Source organism: Protopterus annectens, chromosome 10.part0, assembly GCF_019279795.1.
Source record: "Protopterus annectens isolate FY-2018-M chromosome 10.part0, PAN1.0, whole genome shotgun sequence".
Classification (NCBI taxonomy): domain Eukaryota; kingdom Metazoa; phylum Chordata; order Ceratodontiformes; family Protopteridae; genus Protopterus; species Protopterus annectens.
In genome coordinates this window covers 1,004,970,437-1,004,991,108 of record NC_056744.1, presented here as the reverse complement: position 1 = coordinate 1,004,991,108, position 20,672 = coordinate 1,004,970,437, and the positions used below count along the sequence as shown (strand labels likewise).

The following is a 20,672-nucleotide window of genomic DNA, read 5'->3' as shown; positions in this document are numbered from 1 at the left end:
CGGCAGGAAGCTCTGCTTTTCTGTTGATAGAAAGGCCATTTGGGATGCGGTGTCCAGCAGTGCTCCCAGGAAAATGATTCTCCTGGAGGGAGTCTGCTTTGATCTCTTTTCATTGATAGTGAACTCTAAGGAGGTTAGGATGGTTTTGACAAAGAGGAGGACCTGGAGCAGCTTTTCTTTGCACTCTGCCTGAATGAGGCAGTTGTCCAGATAACGGTAAATCTGAACATTTCCTCTGTCTGCAAAATGCTATGGCTGGGCTAAGCATTTGGTGAATACCCTGGGAGCAGTAGATGAGCCAAAGGGTAGTGCAGAGAATTGAAAGTGTTGTGAGCCTGCCCTGAAGCTCAAGAATTTCCTGCAGGATTCCCTTATGGGAATGTGGAGGTAGGCATCCTTTAGGTCTAGGGTCACTAGCCAGGCATTTTCTGTCAGCATAGCCAGCAGCTGCTGCAAAGTTAGCATTTTGAATTTGGGGACCACCAGGGAGGTGTTCAGAATGGATAGATCCAAGATGGGGAGCCAAGTGCCCTCTTTTCTGGGAACAACAAATAGTCTGGAATAAAAGCCTTTGCCTGTTTGGTCTGTGAGAACAGGTTCTACTGCCCCCAGGGATATGAGAGTTTGGACTTGTTTCAATGCCTCTGCCCAGTGATTTGGAGGTAAGTCTGGCTACCCTCTTGGAATTGGGAGTTCGTTGAAAGAGAATTTGTATCCCTGAAAAATTATCGTTAAGACCCATTGGTCTTTGGTTACAAAAAGCCAATTTTCTTTGCAGAGGAAGAGCCTTCCTCCTAGCTTTTGGTGATTGAAAGGAGGGCAGAGGGGGGAGAGGGAGTCCTTGAGAGGTTTTGCCATAGAAGAATAGCTTAGAACGCCCTTGCCTTAGGGGCGGAGGAGGTCCACTGTTTGGTTCTCTGCTGACCCTGGGATAAAGGCCTGGGTGGTCTGTCCTTGCCCCTGTCTACTAGGTGTAGGAAAGGACCAGTGCTTAGAGGGGAAATTCTTGCTGAACCTGGGAGATTGGACCGGAAAGAAATATTTTGCTGTTTGCATAGATTTTGCATTGTCTTCCATCTTTTTAAGCACCTCTTCTGCTTTTATTCCAAACAAGCGGTCCTTATCCAAGGGTGCATCAATTAATTTAGACTTGACATGATCAGGGAGAGGTTGTTCCTTCAACCATGCATGTCTCCTAATGACAGATCCAGACACTGCTGCCCTGCTTGAGCCTTCTAGTTTGTCATATCCATAGTGCAGAGAGTGTTTGACCACTTGACAAGTAGAGTGCAGTAAATCTGCTAACTCTTTCAAATTGGCACAGTCAGGAAAGGAAGAAATCTTTTGTTTTGATAGTTCCAAAGTGTGTTGTTGATCTTTTAACATATAGAATTGACAGTTGAGTGCTCCGATAACTAAAGTTGCAGAAGTGTATACTTTATTACCCCATCTGTACAGAGCTCTGGATTCCTTGTCAGAGAGGATAGGATTTTTTTTCAGAACTAACTTTAGCTACTTTTGGTCCCTGTGTAATGACCTCCGGGTCTGCAGCAGGATTTCTGTACAGGTATTTGTGAGAATCCGGTACTCTGTAATATCTGTCAGGTTTAGTAGGAGCAGGTGGGAGGGTGTCAGAGGCTATGCTGGATTCATGGAACACATCATCCATCACTTCTAAAATAGGGGGGATGGTCAGGGGTCTGTGCTGGGGCAGGTCTAGAAACTCTCTTAGTCTTTTCTTAGACTGAGAGAAGTCCTGAGATTCCCAGTGGAAATGTTCCCTGAGGGTGTGAAGGGTTCCCGAAAGGAAAGGTCTTCTGGTGGGGAGGCAAAAGGAATGGATTCCACTACAACTGAGTCTTCATAAGCAGTAAGAGGCTATTGTTCCTCTTCAAAAACTGAATAATCAGATTCCTCAGAACCCTGCTCTGACAGTATTTCAGGACAAGGGTGTCTTTTCCTTTTAGAAGATGTGGCCTGACTACCCCTGATAAGGGAGAGAAGATCCTCCGCCATCTTAAGCATTTGGGCTTGGGGAGGTGTAGCAGGAGTAAGATGGAGACTAGAGGTAGATTTCCTAGGAGTGGTCTGGCTTCTAGGCCTAAGAGTATCCATCGGATTGAGAGAAATGGTAGTCAGATGACAGGATGTCGTTTTTTGTTTACAATCAGTAGTGCGAGAGGCCTCCTCAAGAGACGGTGCCTGCGTCGCGGCTCTGGACCCAACCAAGGCAGAGACAACCAAAGGCTCGGAAGATTTCTACGGCATACCGGATTCCAAAAGGGTCTCAGTAGAGGCCTGCATAGATATCGTATCAGGCATCAGGGGCTACAAAAGCGCCTCACTGAATTCCGGAGGACTGATGACCTGCTTACCAATAGCATCGTCGGAAGGCTTAGCCTTGTGTGGTCTATCTCTATCTTTATCTCTACGTTTTTTCAGAATGTCTATGGATTGCTGGCTAACTGACACCATTTCGGAATGCAAAGACGGAAGACAAAAATACCTATCTACAAAAAGAGCTCTACATCGAATGGTTCTCGTGTTAAAGAGGGCACAGAACCAGCAACGGGGGACATCGTGGTCTGGGCCTAAACAACTGATGCAGTATGAATGGAAGTCTTGGTGTGGGATCTGCTTTCCACAGGCGAGAAAATTGTTAACTTTTTCGGACTTCGGTTAGTGCAAGAAAAAAGGATCCCCAACGGGATACTTAGTTTTGGACATTTTCAGCTGAAAATCCAAGCTCTGGTAGTGACCAACTGGCACCCTTGCGAACTGCTTCTGTTATGGGCTCCAAGGCATGAAACTCTGATGTAATGGTGTCGGCTGCCTTGCTTTATAACACTGATGACCTGACGTCAGTCAACAAGCAACAGCAGCCGACGCAGAAAAACATTGGCTCTGGTATTTGTGCCGGCCGAGGGCTACCATAGCAGGGATAAACCCACAGGTGATGATGGCAACGGTGAAACACAAAGAACATAAGCAATGCTGTATACACTGGGTGGATTATAATATATAGGATGAAGAATCCTAAGGAATAGCACCACTTTTTCTCCTCCAAACATCACAGATATGTCTACTTGTAGTAACAGTGTTTTCTCAAGTAGCTGGCTTTGTAATTTCACTAAATGTTTTAACACTGACATAGTGCCCTTGATTTAGTTAAATGCTGCTGACGGACATTTTCTCCACTAAAATTAACATCATAGTCGGCTTTAGGTATCCACAATACCTGTGATGGTGGGGACCCCACTAAAGCTGCTGCTGCGAGTTACCAGATAATGAGAAAAAAATACATCATTCATTCTCAGATTATGTGCTTCACCCTGAACACGGTGGTGCTATGACCCTGTTCAGACAAAGCCAGTAATCACTGACTGAGCGAGTTAAGCACTCGAGATTGACAGCCCAGAGTGATCGAACTCCGTGCCTACCTGAGATTTTTAGAAGAACAGATTCTCCCAATCTTCACAGGCTGTTTTTTGTTTGAGGGAGTTTTATAAATACTGGCAGGACACCAGATACTAGAACTCATAACTTATTTGCTTAAAAATTCCGGACAAAGGCAGTGATAAAGGCAGAATACAGGATCAAGCTCAGAAACAGATTTTAAATATTACATTAATTCACTTAAAATGTACATAGAATAACATGTTTTACAACGTTTATTTTTTGTACACTAGGAAGTATGAAAGTAATGTCTGGCATTATTTACTGTCTACAACCCTGAATGATTTATCAGCAAATACAAGGAACAGGGTAAAATATGAGGCAAAATCAGGTATATTTTGTGAGGTCAAGGACAGTGACAGGTATGCATTACTCCTGATGACTGCTGAACAAGAGCCACTGATCTGGTATGGCAGTACTAATGTCACACAATGTACTGCTATTTGCTGAAATCAGGGTAAAACTAGGATTACTTTGGCTTATGACTGTGTGTGTTGGGGGGCTGCACTGTAAGAGCAACAAGATGGCTATAATTTATTTTACTTTCTATCATAAACATTATTGGTAATGCCATTATGCTTGTGTACGGGGGTGTTGTTACAGTGTATTTAATAACAAGTCAGCCTTAATTTCTTTCACTTGCTATTACAAACATAAACCTTGCACATGATAGGTGTCTAGCTTTGGTGGTTTTCCAGGAAGAGGATTTGTGTGAAAGCAACTGCTCATTCCACAGTGGCACAGTTAACAGTATTGCCATTTCACAGTGCTTTGCTCTGGCTGACTTCGTGGCTGTGGCTATTTCTATGTGGAGTCTGCATGCCCTATCTGTCTCTATGCATTTCCTACCATGTACTCTGGTTTCCTCCAGCACTACAAAGTAATGCAGTATGTGAACTGGCATTCCTCCAGTTTCCCTGAAGGTGAACATGTAGAGTGTGTGTGTGTGTGTGTGTGTGTGTGTGTGTGTGTGTGTGTGTGTGTGTGTGTGTGTGTGTGTGTGTGTGTGTGTGTGTTTAAAGAATATCAGTGATTTCTACCTGTGCGCACACACACACACAATAATGCTGGGCACATACACAACTATTCTAGGTAACATTAACATGAATGCAGTTAACCAGCAATTACCTTTCAAAAATAAGACATAAAATACATCATAGAACCTTCAGACCTTTACAGCTTCTAAGGGGTCTGGTGGCACCTACACCCAGACTGCATAAATATATTTTGATATGAACTTAGTGGTGGCCTCTACCATCAACTGCTGCACCCATTCTAAGCCCAGCCCAGTCAGAGGTATGTACTGTAGGTTGCTGTATCTTGTGTGTGGGGCTGAGGATGGCGTGATCATTACTTTAATTTTTCTCACAATCAAACCTCAGAAGTGTGACAGGAGGTCATCATAGCTTGTGTTGGTGCTGAGGACAGTGTAGTTATTGTTTTTTTTACATTTTCCACAGACCTCAAAGATCAGCAATGAATGTTACTATAGCTTGTATAGGGGTAATGTACTGTCTAGGAGCAGCAAGTTGGAATACATTACTGTGATCAGTATTTTTTTTTTCATTTTTGTCACATTTACAGATCAGACAAGTATACAGGTGGCTGCCTTTGGGGGCAGGGGTGAGGAGCGTGGAGGCATGCTACATATACAGTATGTATAACAGCAGTCACTTGTGGCCTTTTGAACCTCCCAATCTTAATATAAGGGGGATCCCAGAAGGTGACTGGTGTCTTTTTGGGGGAAGGGGAGACCAGCAGTATTCCCAGATAGGATTTATGTATCCTCCCAAATATTTGTCTTGTTAGTTTATTGTGTGCTACCATTTTGTCATCGTTGCACATTTAAGCCTTGGGCACCACTGTGTCTTCCCATAAAGAAAAGAATAAGACTGGATTTTTTTTCCTATTCATGATTTTTCATCAGGCCACCAAGGGATCAAAAGGTTGTGCAACTTCTCTAAAATGGACCTCTGAGCATCTATAACTCTCAGAGGTCTGGGGGCCTGGACAGCCAGAATCCCTGTTTAGTTAACTTATTTCCTACACAGTTACCACTACGCTATTTTGGCCAGGTAAATGAGCTGAAAGGATGGGAAAAAAGTAAACCTGAACAGCAGCACTGCATTTTTTTCTTAATCGCAATTACTGTGAAAGCCGTCATTGAATGAAAAAGGTTGTATACAACAAAAACAACATATTAAAATACACTTCAAACCATAGAGAAGGCTGTGGCTTCTTGAAAAAGTCTGAAAAGTAAAGCAAAACATGAGAAAAGGTATAACAAAGTAATCTGCATGGTGTGGGGTGCTGAGAATGGACAGAGAACAGGGTTATAGCACTGGAGAATGTGTGCAAGGTGGTGAAAGTAATTAGTGGGGTAGGTGCCATGAAGTCCTTTGCCTGGGGCACCATTTCACATTAGGCCAGCCTTCTAATGTGTCATCACTGCAAATAATGTCAGTCATTGTTAGTGTTTCCCTGGGAAATAGGTCAACACTGTTTGATAAACAGGCCTGTCAAACTGTAAGAGCATTGTTGTTATAGTTTTTGTAAATGAATACTACTCCTAACACTCGGCTGTGTAAACTAAAAGGCTGCTTAGAAGGGATAACAGTGAAGAGTCATACATAGACTGAAAGTGTCTGGTGGTCCCCAACTTGTCACTTGCTGGGGGACCCCAAAATGCTAACACTGGCCCTGCCTAGGAGCATGAACTGCTGAAAGTGATATAACCATCTATGGACCACTAATAGAAAAGCACCACATATCAGCACAGGGGATACAGTTCTCTGCCCCTTGCTTGTTTAGGTACTAAATAAAAAAATAATGAAGGTTTGACTAAATGAGAACAAGCACCAGAAGAAGCTTCCTCTCCAAGGTCTTCAGGGGCAGGATGAGTGCTCTGAACTCCAAATGGATAAAGAAAGTCCCCTTGCAGAAGAGAACCACAACTCTTCCTCTGTGTGAGAGACAAGGTGACCACCCTGAAATGCAAGCAAAATACCAGAATTTGCAGTGGGTGAAATTACATAAAGGGGAAAACATATCAAAGCATCAGTATGGCTCTTCGACTATTTCAGGGCTGACTGACACTGGTTTGACACCAAAAGAAAGTCCATTAACGCAAGGTGCCTTTGCAGCCACAGAATCTCAGTTCAGTGCAACATCCTCATGCTTGAAACAGTACTAGGAAGACTGTGGCAGTCATCAGGCCCAAATAAGACAGAGTCTGGGCTTGGATTATGTCTTTTGTCCTCATCTAAAAAGATAAAGCAGTAGCCTACTGGGCCATCCTCCAAGAACAGAAATGGCAAACAACTGACAGTGTCTAACTTTGCACAAATAAAGGTAAGCCTCTTCACCATTACTCATACAGGACTTCCAATAGTTTAGAGTGACCCCACAGTAACTGTAGCCATGGGAGCACCACCGCAGAAAGGTTTCTAGGAAGGGGGTTTTCAACAGCCCAGCCAGTCATCAAAGTAAAGAAACACAATGAAATTGTTTTCCTGCAAGGACTATTCTTAAAGACCGTTAGTACTGAGAAAAGCCTAAATAGCAACATTCTCAACTGGAAATTATAATGACCTACACAGACCTGGAGGAAACATGGTTTCCCAAACACTGATAAGTTACTAACATATCAATTATGTCCAAATAAACACAATACAAGAATCATATAGGAGAAAGGCCCCAACAATCTGTAAGATAACCATCAACAACTGAATGCAGCAGAAGCACCTGTTGAAGAAAATGAAGTCCAAAAATGGATGAAAGCCATCAGTCTCTTTTGGGCTAGGAAGGCGTGGAAATAAGGTTTTCATATCATTGTAAAAACACAACAATCTCTAAGGTCACTCTTAGCAGTACTGTTTGGTCCTGACAAAAAAACCTACTGAGATGGACTAATCTACCAGAGAAGAAGTTTCTTGGAGAAGGCATGTGTACTCACAGATGTAGCCAAGAACAGCTGAATCTGAACTCAGTGGACCAAAGTGATGGCTCCTCAAACCTCAGACTCAGAGTTTCCACTCCACCTAAAATGCACTCCCAAACCAAAGTAGGGACTGTAGCAGAGTCATCAACAGTATTCTCTTTCTGGAAGACTTAGTCATAATAGGGGGAAAGCAAGTGTGAAATTTCATTGTCTCTAATCAAGGAGTGTTCTTTTTGATATGACTACACTTAGGAAAAGAACATGAAGCAGGAGACTGGATTTCACAAAGGTGAGGGTGTGTTACCTCTTCAGGTTCTGAGAGGTCATGCAAAAAAGCATTTTTCCCCTTAAGCAGGCATCCAGGATCTTGTTTCTGAGCTTCTCCTTAAGATATTTAATCTCGGCTACAACATCCATACCCATGATCCTGCAAGTCCTAGCTAGAGTATCCACACAAAGTACAGTTGTGTACCTACCATAAATGTAGATGTTCGAGTGTATTCACTGTTGCAGTCATTACTCTTGGGTTATCCTGCTGGCAGGCTACCAGCAGTCGGCCTGAATTCCAAAGTCCTGGTCCAGCGTCGGTTGCTGTCGCCTCTTCCCTGATGTCAGTGTGCCAGGGGTATAAAAGATGCAGCCGGCGCCATTTTCTTCAGTTTTTCTTGCCCCAGATGTCAGGTGCCCCCAAAAGAGTAGGCTAAACAGATTATACCAATAAAAATGCATGCACTAAAATAAACATTTCCTTCATCTGCAAGCAAATACACCACATAGGTTGTATAGAATAGAGAAGTACAGATAAGACCCAGCAAATGAAAGGAGGATGGTGGGAGGGTAACCTGGACTACAACAGTGAATACACTCGAACATCTAAATTTATGGTAGGTACACAACTGTACTATGTTCATCGTGTTTCACTGTTGCAGTCATTACTCTTGGGTTGAATCCCAAAGCTGAGGATGGGTGGCTGGGCTAAATAGGATTAGGAAAGGCTATGAGGCCCTGCAGAACTGCAGTGGCAAAGCCTGCTCTGGATTTAGAGTAGAGAGGTAAGTGGTAGTGCTTTGTAAAAGTGTGCACTGAACTCCAAGTTGCAGCCTCTAAGAGATTTGGTTGGTACTCCTCTGAGGAAGGCTGCTGAAGTGGCTGCTGCTCTGGTAGAATGTGGCCAAATGCCCTTAGGCACTGATTTGCCATGCTGTGAGTAGCAGAAACGAATGCAATGGCCTGTCCATTTTGAAATGGTCTGTTTTGAGATAGCCTTTCCTTATGATCCTGCAGCATATGCCACTAAATGTTGCTCAGTCTTTCTGAAAGCTTTAGTTCTGTCCAAGTTGAAGCGTAGCTGTCTGTGTATGTCCAAAGAATGCAGAAGTCTCTCACCCTTGTTCTGTGGGTTTGGATAAAAGGTAGGCAAGTGAATGGTTTGGTTAAGGGCCACACTGGACACCACCTTAGGCATAAATGTAGGGTTCGTCCTCAGAGGAAACCCTGTCTGGATGGAAATTGATAAAAGGTTCCACAGCCATGAGTGCCTGTAACTCCGAGACTCATCTTGCAGAGGTTATTGCTAGGAGCAGAGTTGTTTTCCAGGATAAGAATTTTATATCAGCTGTTGAGGCAGTGTGAGTTTTTCCAAGACATAACTGAGGTCCCATGCAGGTATTCGTGCTCTCCTTGGAGGTCTTATGTTTTTGGCCCCTCTGAGGTACTGCCTTATTAAAGGATGAGAAAAGATGGGTGGTTCCGTATTGTAATGGGCTGAAATGGCAGAGGCATGAATCTTAATTGATGAAAAGGATAGGCCTTTGTCCAGCATCTCAGTTAAGTGTTGTAAAATCTGAGGAATATTTGGTACAAACGTGTCAATTCCTTGTTCCTGGTTCCAAGCACAGAATCTCTTCCATTTTTCTGCATAAGATTTTCTGGTACTGGACCTCCGGGCCTCCAAGATAACATCCATAACAACTTTTGAAAGAGGAGTGTTCTGAATGGCTACATTATCCGCCATGCTGCCAGATTTAAGGTCCTGAGTTGGCTGTGCAGGATCTGATTGTTTTGTTGGGTCAGCAAGTGAGAAGTCTGAGGCAATATCCATGCTGGACCTTGAGACAAGCTCTTTAGGATTGGGTACCAGTGCTGGCATGGCCAGTCTGGGGCAATCAGTATCATTTTTGGCTTCTCTTGTCTGACCTTTAGGAGTACCTTGGGGAGGAGAGGCAGTGGAGGAAAGGCATATACTGTTAGGTTTTTCCAGCTGAAGGATAGGGCATCCACTTTCCATGCTTGCTTGTGATAAATCCTTGTGCAGAATCTCTGTAATTGGCAGTTGTGAGGAGAGGCAAATAGATCTATGTCTGGGCATCCCCATTTCCTTGTTATCATGCTGAAGACTTGTGGATCCAGTTTCCATTCGTGGGTATCCATGAGGTTTCTGCTCAGTTCGTCTGCCAGAGTATTTATTTTTCCTGGCAGGAATTGTGCTTGCAGGTGAACTTGATAAGTCAATGCTGTGTCTCACAAAGTCATGGCTTGTCTGCAGAGGGGGTAGGAATGTGTGCCTCCCTGCTTGTTTATGCACCACATGACTGTAGTATTGTCCGTCTTTATCAGTAGTTGTCCTGGATGAAGTAGATCCTTGAAAGCTGTCAGGGCATTCTAAACAGCTAGCATCTCTTTTTGATTGATATGAAGATGCATCTGGCTTGCGGGCCATGTGCCCTGAATACATTTTCCTGCCATGTGGGCCCCCCAGGCATAATCTGATGCATCCATTGTTAGTGTCTGCCTGGCTGTGGGTAAAGTGAATGGCTGTCCCTTGTTGTGGTGACAGGCCTGTGCCCACCATCGAAACTCCTGTTGCAGGCAGGGAATGAGGGTAATTAATGTTTCCAGGCTGTGGCAATGTTGAGTTCAAACACTTTTTAGATACCATTGTAGTTTTCTCATATGCAGTCTGGCATATGGAATTAGCAGAATGCAGGATGTCATGAAGCCCAAAGCCTGCAGGATTTTCCTTGCAGATAACTGGGTCTTTGTTGCCAACATGACTTACTTCCATTAACATTACCCTGCAAAGAACAGTGTATGTGTTCAACTTTCCTTATATGTAGGGTAGCACACACTCACTCAGACCAACCCTGTCCCCACCTGAAACGCTCTTTAGCCAACCCCACCGTTACGCCCACTGCCTAATAATTTCCTTTACAGTCATTCCCAGTGGAAAAGTTTGGATTTGGCTACAGAAATCAAGTATAGCCCAAACAGACTATCTTTACCACTTACCCTGCAATCCTTGCCAAAGGTTTTAGCCCACTCTAGGACCTGTAAACCCCCCTGCATTTTCCTTGCAGGACTTTAAATCTTTATTTGTACTTTGGTAATCTTGGGTTTCTGCTGACTCACTCCCATTAACAGTGTTGTGTGCTCTGAAGTGAGTTACTTCCCTCCCTCATTTGGCTCTCCTTAGCATTTCATTGGCTCACAGTTTGTCATTCTTTATTTGCCTGCCCACTGACAGCAGATCAGAAGTTTTTTTTCCCTACTTGCATAGCTTGGAGCCATCTTTAAATCTAAAACCTTCCTTGCTGGATTTAACTACTGTGGTGTCCTAGATGAGTGTATGTCTCTAAATGTAAGTACATTGGCTTCTATTGCACAGAGTATAAGTTAAAAATACTAGTGACTGATGCATACTGATTCTGGATGCTGCCATTGGGAAATTTAGGCTCTCTTGTTTGTAAACACACAGACACCTTTCTAGTCCTCTCTTTTTCCCCCTCCATATCTACACACCACAGACAGCTTTCTAGCCCCTGTTCTATTCCAACCTAGCACTGGAATTAGCCTAGCTGATTGTTTTTCGCTAACTGCTTCAGTATCTGTTCCTACCCGCTCCGTTCGCCCTGCGGGCTCACTCCGCTCCCCTCCCTACCCCCAATTCCCACCCACCCCCAGGGGTCCTACCCTTATACTTACTAAACACACCTCTTCCTCTTCCCATTACTCTCTAACCACATCTCTTCCTCTTCCCATTACTTTCTAACCACACGTATTCCTCTTACCATTACTCTCATTACATACCTCTTGCTCTTACCATTACTCAACACATTCTTCCTCCTACCTTTACTTTCTAAACACTCTCCAGTTACCCAACTGCACTAATATTAACCTCTCACCACTCTCCTTTTATCACACCACACCCTACTCCCTTCTTTCATCTCCACCCAGTGAATTTATTTTTCTACCTACAAACAATCTAGATTTATTCATACAATGTATAAACAACCCATCCCATCTTATGTCTCTCTTATTCACACTCTCACTACTACCTCCTTTAATCCTCACCCATATTTTCACCTCCTTTGAAAACCCACTAGGCCCATACCTAAACTACCCCAAGAAAGAAACCAACTCTCCAAACTCTCCTCTCCTTTTTATTCATGCTAATATAACATCCTCATCTAACTACATACTTCCTAAATACCATAGAACACTACACATAAAATACAACAATCAGAACCCCAGGAAAGGCCTACCTCTATACAGCAGATTCCCCAACCCAAACTATCTAAGTGTACTACTCTCTTTAAAGGATGGTGACATCCACCCTAACCCAGGCCCACCAACAACTCCCATCTCTCTCCTCAACCACAAAGAATCACCTACTCATGCCCTGTCTAAGCCATTGAACTCCCTTTTAATTGCTCATCTTAATATACGTAGCATAAACAATAAAGTAACTCAACTCCCAAGCTCTAACTTAAATCCACTCCTTTGATATTCTCTGCTTAACAGAAACTTGGTTAAAACCTGTAACCAAAGACAATAAAATCATCCCACCTGGATATAATATCCTGAGACTAGACAGAGTATCCAAGAAAGGTGGTGGGGTTGCTATCCTATATAAATCTAGCTTACAATTAACCATTCATAACTGTAAACCACCTATAGACTCCAATGCAGAAAGTCTCATCTCCAAACTTCATCTTAACAATTCCAAATCCATCTATATTATCTGTATATATCTACCACCTGGTAACAACACTGCCACCATGGAAAACATACTTTGCTGGCTTTCCCAATACCTGCCCCAAGAAACCATAATCCTAGGCGACACAAACACTGACTGGAGCTGCTACTGCAGCAGCCTCCCCACAAACCATATTAACCTATATAGGTATTCCCAAACAATTACCTCCCCCACCAGAATAAATAAATCTAACAAGAAATCAAGCTTATTAGACTGGATTCTCATAAACCATCATCCTTACATTTATGATTCAAGAACCCTCCCTGATGATTTAAGTGACCACTTTCTTACCTATATCATCAGACATAAAATCAACTCTCATTCCAATATCTGTCAAAAACATCAGATCTAAAAAGTACTTTAACCCTGAACTATTCCAAATGGAACTAAGAGCTTGCAACTGGTCTCCCTTACAAAACCTCCCTTTACATGAAGCCGTTAGTTACTTTAACTCCAACTTCCTTGCCATTCTCAACCACCATGCTTCAACCAGATTAATTAGAATTAAAACCAAATCTGCTCCATGTCTTTCAAAAGAAACCAAACATAAAATAAATCTTAGAAACAAACTTTGGGCAAAATGGAGGAAGACTAAAAACCCTATAGACCAACTAACATTTAGACAGCTAAGAAATGAAACCAAGAAAGCTATAATATCTGATAAAAGAAACTACTACCTACAATCCTAACAAGCTAATCAAAACAACCCACAAAAATTTTGGGCTAGCATTAACCAACTACTCCATCCAGGTCAATCCACTACTCCAAATCCTCAAAATACTGACCACAAAAATCTATTGAATACAGCTAATGCTTTCAATACCTTTTTTACTAATGCTATACATACACTAGCTAGTCAACTATCTATCACCCAATAACTTCACTCTACCTTCCTATAAATCAACCTTACCCCCTACTTTTCATATTCAACCTGTCCCAACAACAAATATTCTAACCCTTCTGCAGAAACTAAAACCATGCTCACCCTCAGCAGACCAACTACCTGCTGAATTCCTACAACAATCAGCCAAAGCTATTGCTTATCCAATTTCTATTCTGATCAATAGAACTATTACTGAAAGTCATATCCCCAGTTTATGGAAAATCTCCCATATTATCCCCCCTCCATAAAGGTGGACACTCCAATGAACTCTCCAACTACCGCCCCCCATTGCCCTTCTCTCTCCTTTGGCAAAGATCATGGAGAAATGCATTCACAGACTATTACTTGACCATCTAACCCAAAATAATTTACTTTCCAACTGTCAACATGGATTCAGACCTTCGCATAGCACTAGTACTGCACTTCTTTCCTTCACAGATTGTATCAACAAAAACCGCAATCTAAACAAGCTTTCTTCAGCACTATTTATTGACCTGTCTAAAGCTTTTGACAAGGTAAATCACCAAATTCTCATCAAAATACTGAAATCCCTGTCACTAGATACATCTTCTATAAAGTGGTTCCAGTCCTACCTTGATAAAAGACAACAGGCCGTACTATGGCACAAGTCTCTCTCCACTCACCTGCCTATCAAACTTGGTGTCCCTCAAGGGTCCATCCTAGGACCTCTATTTTTTCCATATTTATTAATGACCTTCACCTTGCCATCCGCCAAGCCACATGCATACAATATGCAGATGACTCCACACTGATATGCTCAGCCACCTCCTCTTCTGAACTTCAATCTCTTACCCAACAAATATTTAACACAGTTGAGCAATGGTTCACACATAGATGCCTTCTCCTAAACCCCAAAAAGACTAAACTCCTCCTCTTCTCTCCCACCAATAAGTCCTCTCCTCTTGATTTCTCAGTTATCTCTACCAATAAAACTATTATATTCCCTGATACAATGGTATCACCATTGACAACAATCTGAACTTTGATATCCATATTAACAATACTATAAAAACTGTCAACAAAAAACTTGGCTCTCTCTGTAGGGTAAAATCCTTCCTCTTACCTTCAGCTAAAACTACTATAGCACACACTCATCTAATCTCTTCACTTTTTTATGCCTCACCCATTTTTACTAATCTATCTAAAAATAATCTTAGCAAATTGGAAATGTCTTACAATAACATTGCCAGATTTGCTACAGGCAACCCATTTAGAACCCACCATTGCATTAATTTAAAGCAGCTGGGATGGCTTGAACTACAAAATCTGATTAAATTCCATCAACTATCTATAGCTCACAACACTTTTTACAAACCTTCCAAAACTCCTATTCTATCCACACTCATCACTCCCTATAAAAACCTGAAATCCTTAAGGTCTTTTCAGAGACTTCTAGTACATACTACTAAACCAAACAACAAGGCTGGTGACTCCCTCTTTTCTAATGTTGTTGGAAAAGCCAGGAATCTCCTCCCCAGTGAACTCTCCTCACTTCCCTCAGTATCATGCTTCAAAAACAAATTGAAAGTGTTCCTCAGAACACAGTGGTTATGCCCCTGTACTAAGCCTGACTAGTTATGTATCTCTTAATACTTTGCTCTTCCTACCCTTTCTACTCATTAACTGTAATTCCTTCCTTATTAACCATAATACTATCTCCCTCTAGAACATCTTGATTGTACTAGCATGCTATGTTATGCCTGTATTCTGCACTGCTGAATTTACTGTGATAACCTGCAATATGCATTGTAAATATGATTATGCTTCCTTATTTGTTATCTTGTTCATTTCATTGTTCTATCTTGGAGCTTATCTCCCCGGGCCTCTACTGAAAATGGACATGTATCCAGTTAGACTAGCCCGGTCAACAAATGTAAAATAAAATAAATAATAATAAACAGTTGCCTTTGTTTGTCTGGTGTGAGATAAGCCATCTGGACAATTGTATTTAAGCTTGCACCCAGGAATATTATCTCGAGAGGGTACTAGTTTTGATTTCTTTTCATTTACTATGTACCCTAGGCAAATTAGTACTCTTTTTACAAACACCAGATGCTTTAGTAGAATGTCTTTGTTCTCTGCTTGAATAAGGCAGTTGTCCAAGTAAGGATATATTTGAATTCCTCTTTGTCTGCAAAATACAATTACTGGTGCCGGGCATTTTGTGAAGACCCTGGGCGCAGTAGATAAGCCAAAGGGCATTGCAGAGAATTAGTAGTGCGTTGAGCCAGCTACGAATCTGAGGTATCTTCCGCAAGATTGCCTGATTGGGACATGCAGGTATGCCTCTTTTAGGTCCAAAGTTACGAGCCAAGCCTTCTTGCCCAGCATGGGCAGTAGCTGCTGCAGAGTCAACATTTTGAATTTTGGAACATCCAGAAAAAAGTGTTTAGTATAGACAGGTCCAGTACTGGTCTCCAGGCTTTGTCCTTTCTGGGCACCAAGAAAAGTCTTGAGTAAAATCCTTGTCCCTGCTCTTGTTGTGGTACTTGTTGAATGGCCCTCATGTCCATGAGTGATGAAACTTGCTTTTGTGCCTCTGCCCATTGATTGTGTGGCAGGTCTGGCATACCTTTTGCCCTTGGCAGGGTGTGAAAGTGGAACCTGTAGCCCTGAGACACTATGTTCAAGACCCATTTGTCCTGGGTAATCATGTGCCAATTTGGTGAAAAAAGTGCTAGTTTTCCCCATAAGGGGGGCTGCCAAAAGATAAGTGCTTGGTTCTGGCAGAGGAAAGTCATTGGGACTGTTTCCGGTATGGTTGTGATTTGTCTTCTCTGCTTTTGGAGGTAGAAGCACCCCATTGTTTAGGCCTGTATGAGCCTTGGGGCTGAGATCTGCCTCTGGGGTGTCTGTATCTGCCTCTTTGTGGCCTGTCTGACACTAGAAAGGACCAATTCTTTGTAGGCCAGTTCCTGCTAAATCTGGGTGGCTGTACCTGTAGGAAATCCTTAACTGTCTGCATGGATTTCGCTTTATCCTCCACTTTCTTCAACACCTCTTCTGCCTTAACACCAAACAAAGTATTATGCTGTAATGGAGCATCCAATAATTTTGCTTTAACATGATCAGGCAGATTCTATTCCTTTAACCAGGCATGCCTTCTAATGACAGAACCCGTAATAGCGGCTCTGCAAGAGGCCTCCAGTGAATCAAAACCACATTGCAAAGTATGCTTTCCCACTTGTTCAGCTGCATGCAATAAATCCTGCATTTCCTTGTTATCAGAACATTCAAAATTTGTCAACATTTTCTGTTTAAGCAGTGACATTAAGTATTGCTGATATTTAAGCATATGAAACTGACAATTTAAAGCCCTTACAGCCAAGGTAGCAGAAGTGTAAACTTTTTTCCCCCATCTGTCCAGTGCCCTAGAATCCCAATCAGAGAGGACAGGGTTTTTTGCAGTGGAAGCCTTGACCCCTTTGGGACCCTGAGATATAGTTTCCGGGTCAGCAGCAGGGTTTTTATATAGAAATTTATGAGAGTCTGGAACCCTGTAGTATCTGTCTGGCTTAGCAGGTGCAGGGGGTAAAGAGTCAGGAGACAGGCAGGACTATGAAAATACATCATCTACAATGTCTAGAACAGGTGGAATAGCAAGAGGTCTGAAGCAAGAAAAAAGTTTCCCCAATGGGGTACTTAGCTTTAATGAAGACTTCGGATCTGAAATTCGATTTTGGAAATCTCAGGAGTCGGCCGACCGGCACGTGCGAACTGCTTTTGCTTCGGGCACCGCACAGCAAGAAAGACTGAAGAAAATGGCGTCGGCTGCATCTTTTATACCCCTGGTGCATGGACGTCAGGGAAGAGGCGACAGCAACCGATGCCGGACCAGGACTTTGGAATTCAGGCCGACTGCGGGTAGCCTGCCAACAGGATAACCCAAGAGTAATGACTGCAACAGTGAAACACGATGAACATTCAAAGTTACAAGAGACAATGAGATAGGCCACTCCATAAGCAGTAAACAAAGTCAAAGTCACTGTGTGGTCTTTCTTAAACCCAGTCTCTGACAGGTTCGCAAGCAGTTCCAATGAATGCTTCACCAAGTGTGACTGGAACTCGAGTGAAAAAAGTAGTTAAGAGCCTTAAGCTCCAACACATCAGGTAAGTGCACACTTTTTGCCACACTGTGCAAAGCTCTGGTATCGGTATCCTTAAAGCAGCAGGACTGCAAAATGTTGCAGTCCCTTAGACTGATGCACGACAAAGTTTTACGATGGTGTCAACATAATGATGCTAAGAAAGAACCTCTACAAACTCAGGCAGGGCTTATGAACAGATGAACCCATCTTAGAGGGGAAAAGTCAGATCAAAGTGCCACCGAGTTGCTCAAAAAGAATTCTTTATATGTGGCTTTACAGGGAAGAATGACAAAGGGATCATTAGGCCACTTTTCCATATAATACACAAGGTGGGAAGTGGCTGGCATGTGATGTCAATCCAAGCAGTATCTCATAAGACTGAGGGCCTCTCCAAAGACCAGATCATCTGGTGGTCAAACGGGAAGGTAGGGATCATTCCTAGAGAATATAAGTTGCATTCTTAATAGAATTCAGCTCAAAGGAAAATGTCAGCCTTTGGCAGAGCAAAATTTTGCTTTGATATTTGCCCCACAAAGTAAGCATCAGAGAAGGATGAGAAGAAATTACAGGAATTTGCATCATCACGACAGTGATGGGTCACTAGCATGCAACACCTGTCAAGTGTTAAAAAGGCATCCAACTTGAACAGACTTAAGACGTAAGGAAATGCTGTCTGAGATATCTGATACATTCTTGGCCTTTGTATGAATTTATGTATTTAAAAATAAGTCTATGTCTGTAAAGAAAGCCAGGAGGAATTAACTGCCACCATGCAGCTCACCTTTCAAAGATGCAATTTTTCACCCCTGTAATAACTGACATTTGACAGTGACTTTCAAATAAGAGGCGCTTATCACTTAGTTTCCTTTTCCACATATCCAGTCAGCTATCGCATTATACCTCAATCGCTATATGGTGTAATGTCTTACAAACATGAAAAGCTGTAGCCTTTCAACCTCTTTCTCCCCACTGCTATTACGGTGTATCTACTGCTCTACTAGCTTACTAGGCCATAAACAGCAGTCTCTGTCTGATATTAAGCTGAACTACTTCATACAGTGGTGTGCTACAACGGGTATGGTGTGATGCTTGAAACAAGATGTATAGTGCAAAGACAACTGAAAGCCATAAATAAACACTATAAATAAATAATTTATGATTTTACTAGTAAACAAAGTACATATAACTGTCAAGCACACACACTTTAGAATGTCAGACCTACATCAATCAAAGGTAAAGCCCTTCTCACTTTGCTCCATAAAGTTCCTGATGATAGGTTACTCTACATATGTGCATATATGTGTGTGTGTATAGTGTTCTGCTTTACACGACAGCAAGCTCAAATGTTCAAATCAATAACACAGTTGCTCTACACACATATATGCTGTGGCAGAAATGTTTTGGAATAAAGCTTCATCAAATCCCCACTTACTGGGCTTTGTTTTCCCCTTCTGTCCTGGCACAGGTTCAGTGAGGTCCTGAGCTTTACGCATCAACATGGAGAGTGTAGCATCATGTGCTCGAAATAGGTCTACCACTTCGTGCAGAGCAACGTCTGTGATAAGGTCACAGCTCATCACTAAAACATCGGTCTGTAGTATGGAAAAAAGAACAAAAAAGTTATTCAAGCACTGTAGTCAAAATAATCTATGAAAACTAAGGGTTTTGAGGGTGAAGTAAGCTCTTAAAAAATCTTTAACTTTAAAAAATTTTAACTTCTTACCATTTCTAATTTTACCTCTATATTCCTCTATTATGACAACTGTAACTATAAAGAAGAAATCTTCCAGTCATTCAAGAGATGTACTCAGTAAAACTGTACAAATTAACTTCTACTAATCCTGCAAAAACAACTTATTTTCACTAGAAATCGAAGTTGTCTTGAGTGCTTACATTTGAAGGGACATGCTCAATTCCTTAAGCTTCATATCACTGTTTAAAAATAAACATGAGACAGCTAGCTCTCTATTACTTGCAGCTATATATAAACACAAACAATTCCACAGCTGTGTGTGCACACATACATAAATACATACATACATACACGCAAACACACTTGACTTGCACACTAAGGTTCTTCAGCAGTGAGCTGCAAGCACAGCCTTAAATCTGCATTTCATCATTAGCAGGTTTGGGTCAAGGGTTAGCCATGCTGAAAGAAGGCAAGTATCCTCAGCTCTCTTTTGCCTCTGTAATGATTTTTCAGTAATAAGGATCAGAACTGATGCTCTTAATTTATGGGGCAAATATCAAAGTAAAGTTTTGCTCTATCAAAGGTTGACATTTTGCTTTGAGCTGAATTCTATTAAGAATGCAACTTGCATTCTAGTCTACAACTGAAGAATCACTTTTTGTGGAGACAGCTATAAAACAAACTAATGTACAAAAAACACATGGTGTTCTTTATAATAAAACACCTGCTTGTCTACCCACCACAGTATCTTACCACAGCCAGTACTCTTTACAAAGACATTTAAGTACCCAATTCTTTTTTACCAATGATCATATTATTAATCCTGGCAAACTCAATGTCACTGTTAACGCCCCATTCACCCACTAACAGCAATTTCCTAACTTCTCAAACCCTCAACTCAGTCAATGTAAAAGTTAATAAAAAATATAGGTACTTGCATATTATCGCAACCACGTTCCAAACATCTCGCGGATATACATGTGGTGCTGAGAAACTGCAATGAGTAGGTCGCAGATAATGTAACTACCCAAATTGGTAGTAATAAAGACAGTGAAACTGAAGGGATTTCTTACATGTAAGTACCAGTGTTTGTTTTCCAATACTTGATGGTAGTGTGGAAAAAGGACAGCAGTGTAGCTGGTCTGTGGGGCATTACTGACATTCAAGAAAATAATCGATAGCTGCATCCCCCTCAACCTCTTAGAACAAAAAACCTGAAGAAAGCGTGACAGAACGGGGGACAAAGTCCCAAAAATAGGGACAGATATTAAATATTGCTCTAAAAACAAACAACGGTACTCACATATACGAAATCACTTCAGTTTCACTGTCTTTATTACTACCAATTTGGGTAGTTATGCTATCTGCGACCTGCTCATTGCGGTTTCTCAGCACTGCATGTACATCCATGAGATGTTTGGAACGTGGCTGGGCCTCTCTAATTCAGATACTTTATCTGTTATATATATATATATATATATATATATATATATATATAGTCAGTGAATTTTTTTTTTAAACTAAAAGGAGGAGACTATAAATGCAGTACTCGATGA

The 20,672-nt window shown here is 41.9% G+C and overlaps 1 protein-coding gene across 1 annotated transcript in view; it reads right to left on the bottom strand.

Annotated features, from left to right (window-relative positions):
* Positions 1-20,672, bottom strand: part of EIF2B3 (eukaryotic translation initiation factor 2B subunit gamma) — a 1,604,034-nt gene that overhangs the window by 1,314,373 nt on the left and 268,989 nt on the right. Inside the window, exon 4 of the mRNA XM_044085761.1 lies at positions 18,856-19,015. Within this exon, the coding sequence (XP_043941696.1) occupies positions 18,856-19,015 (160 nt within the window). The remainder of the gene's footprint in view (positions 1-18,855; positions 19,016-20,672) is intronic.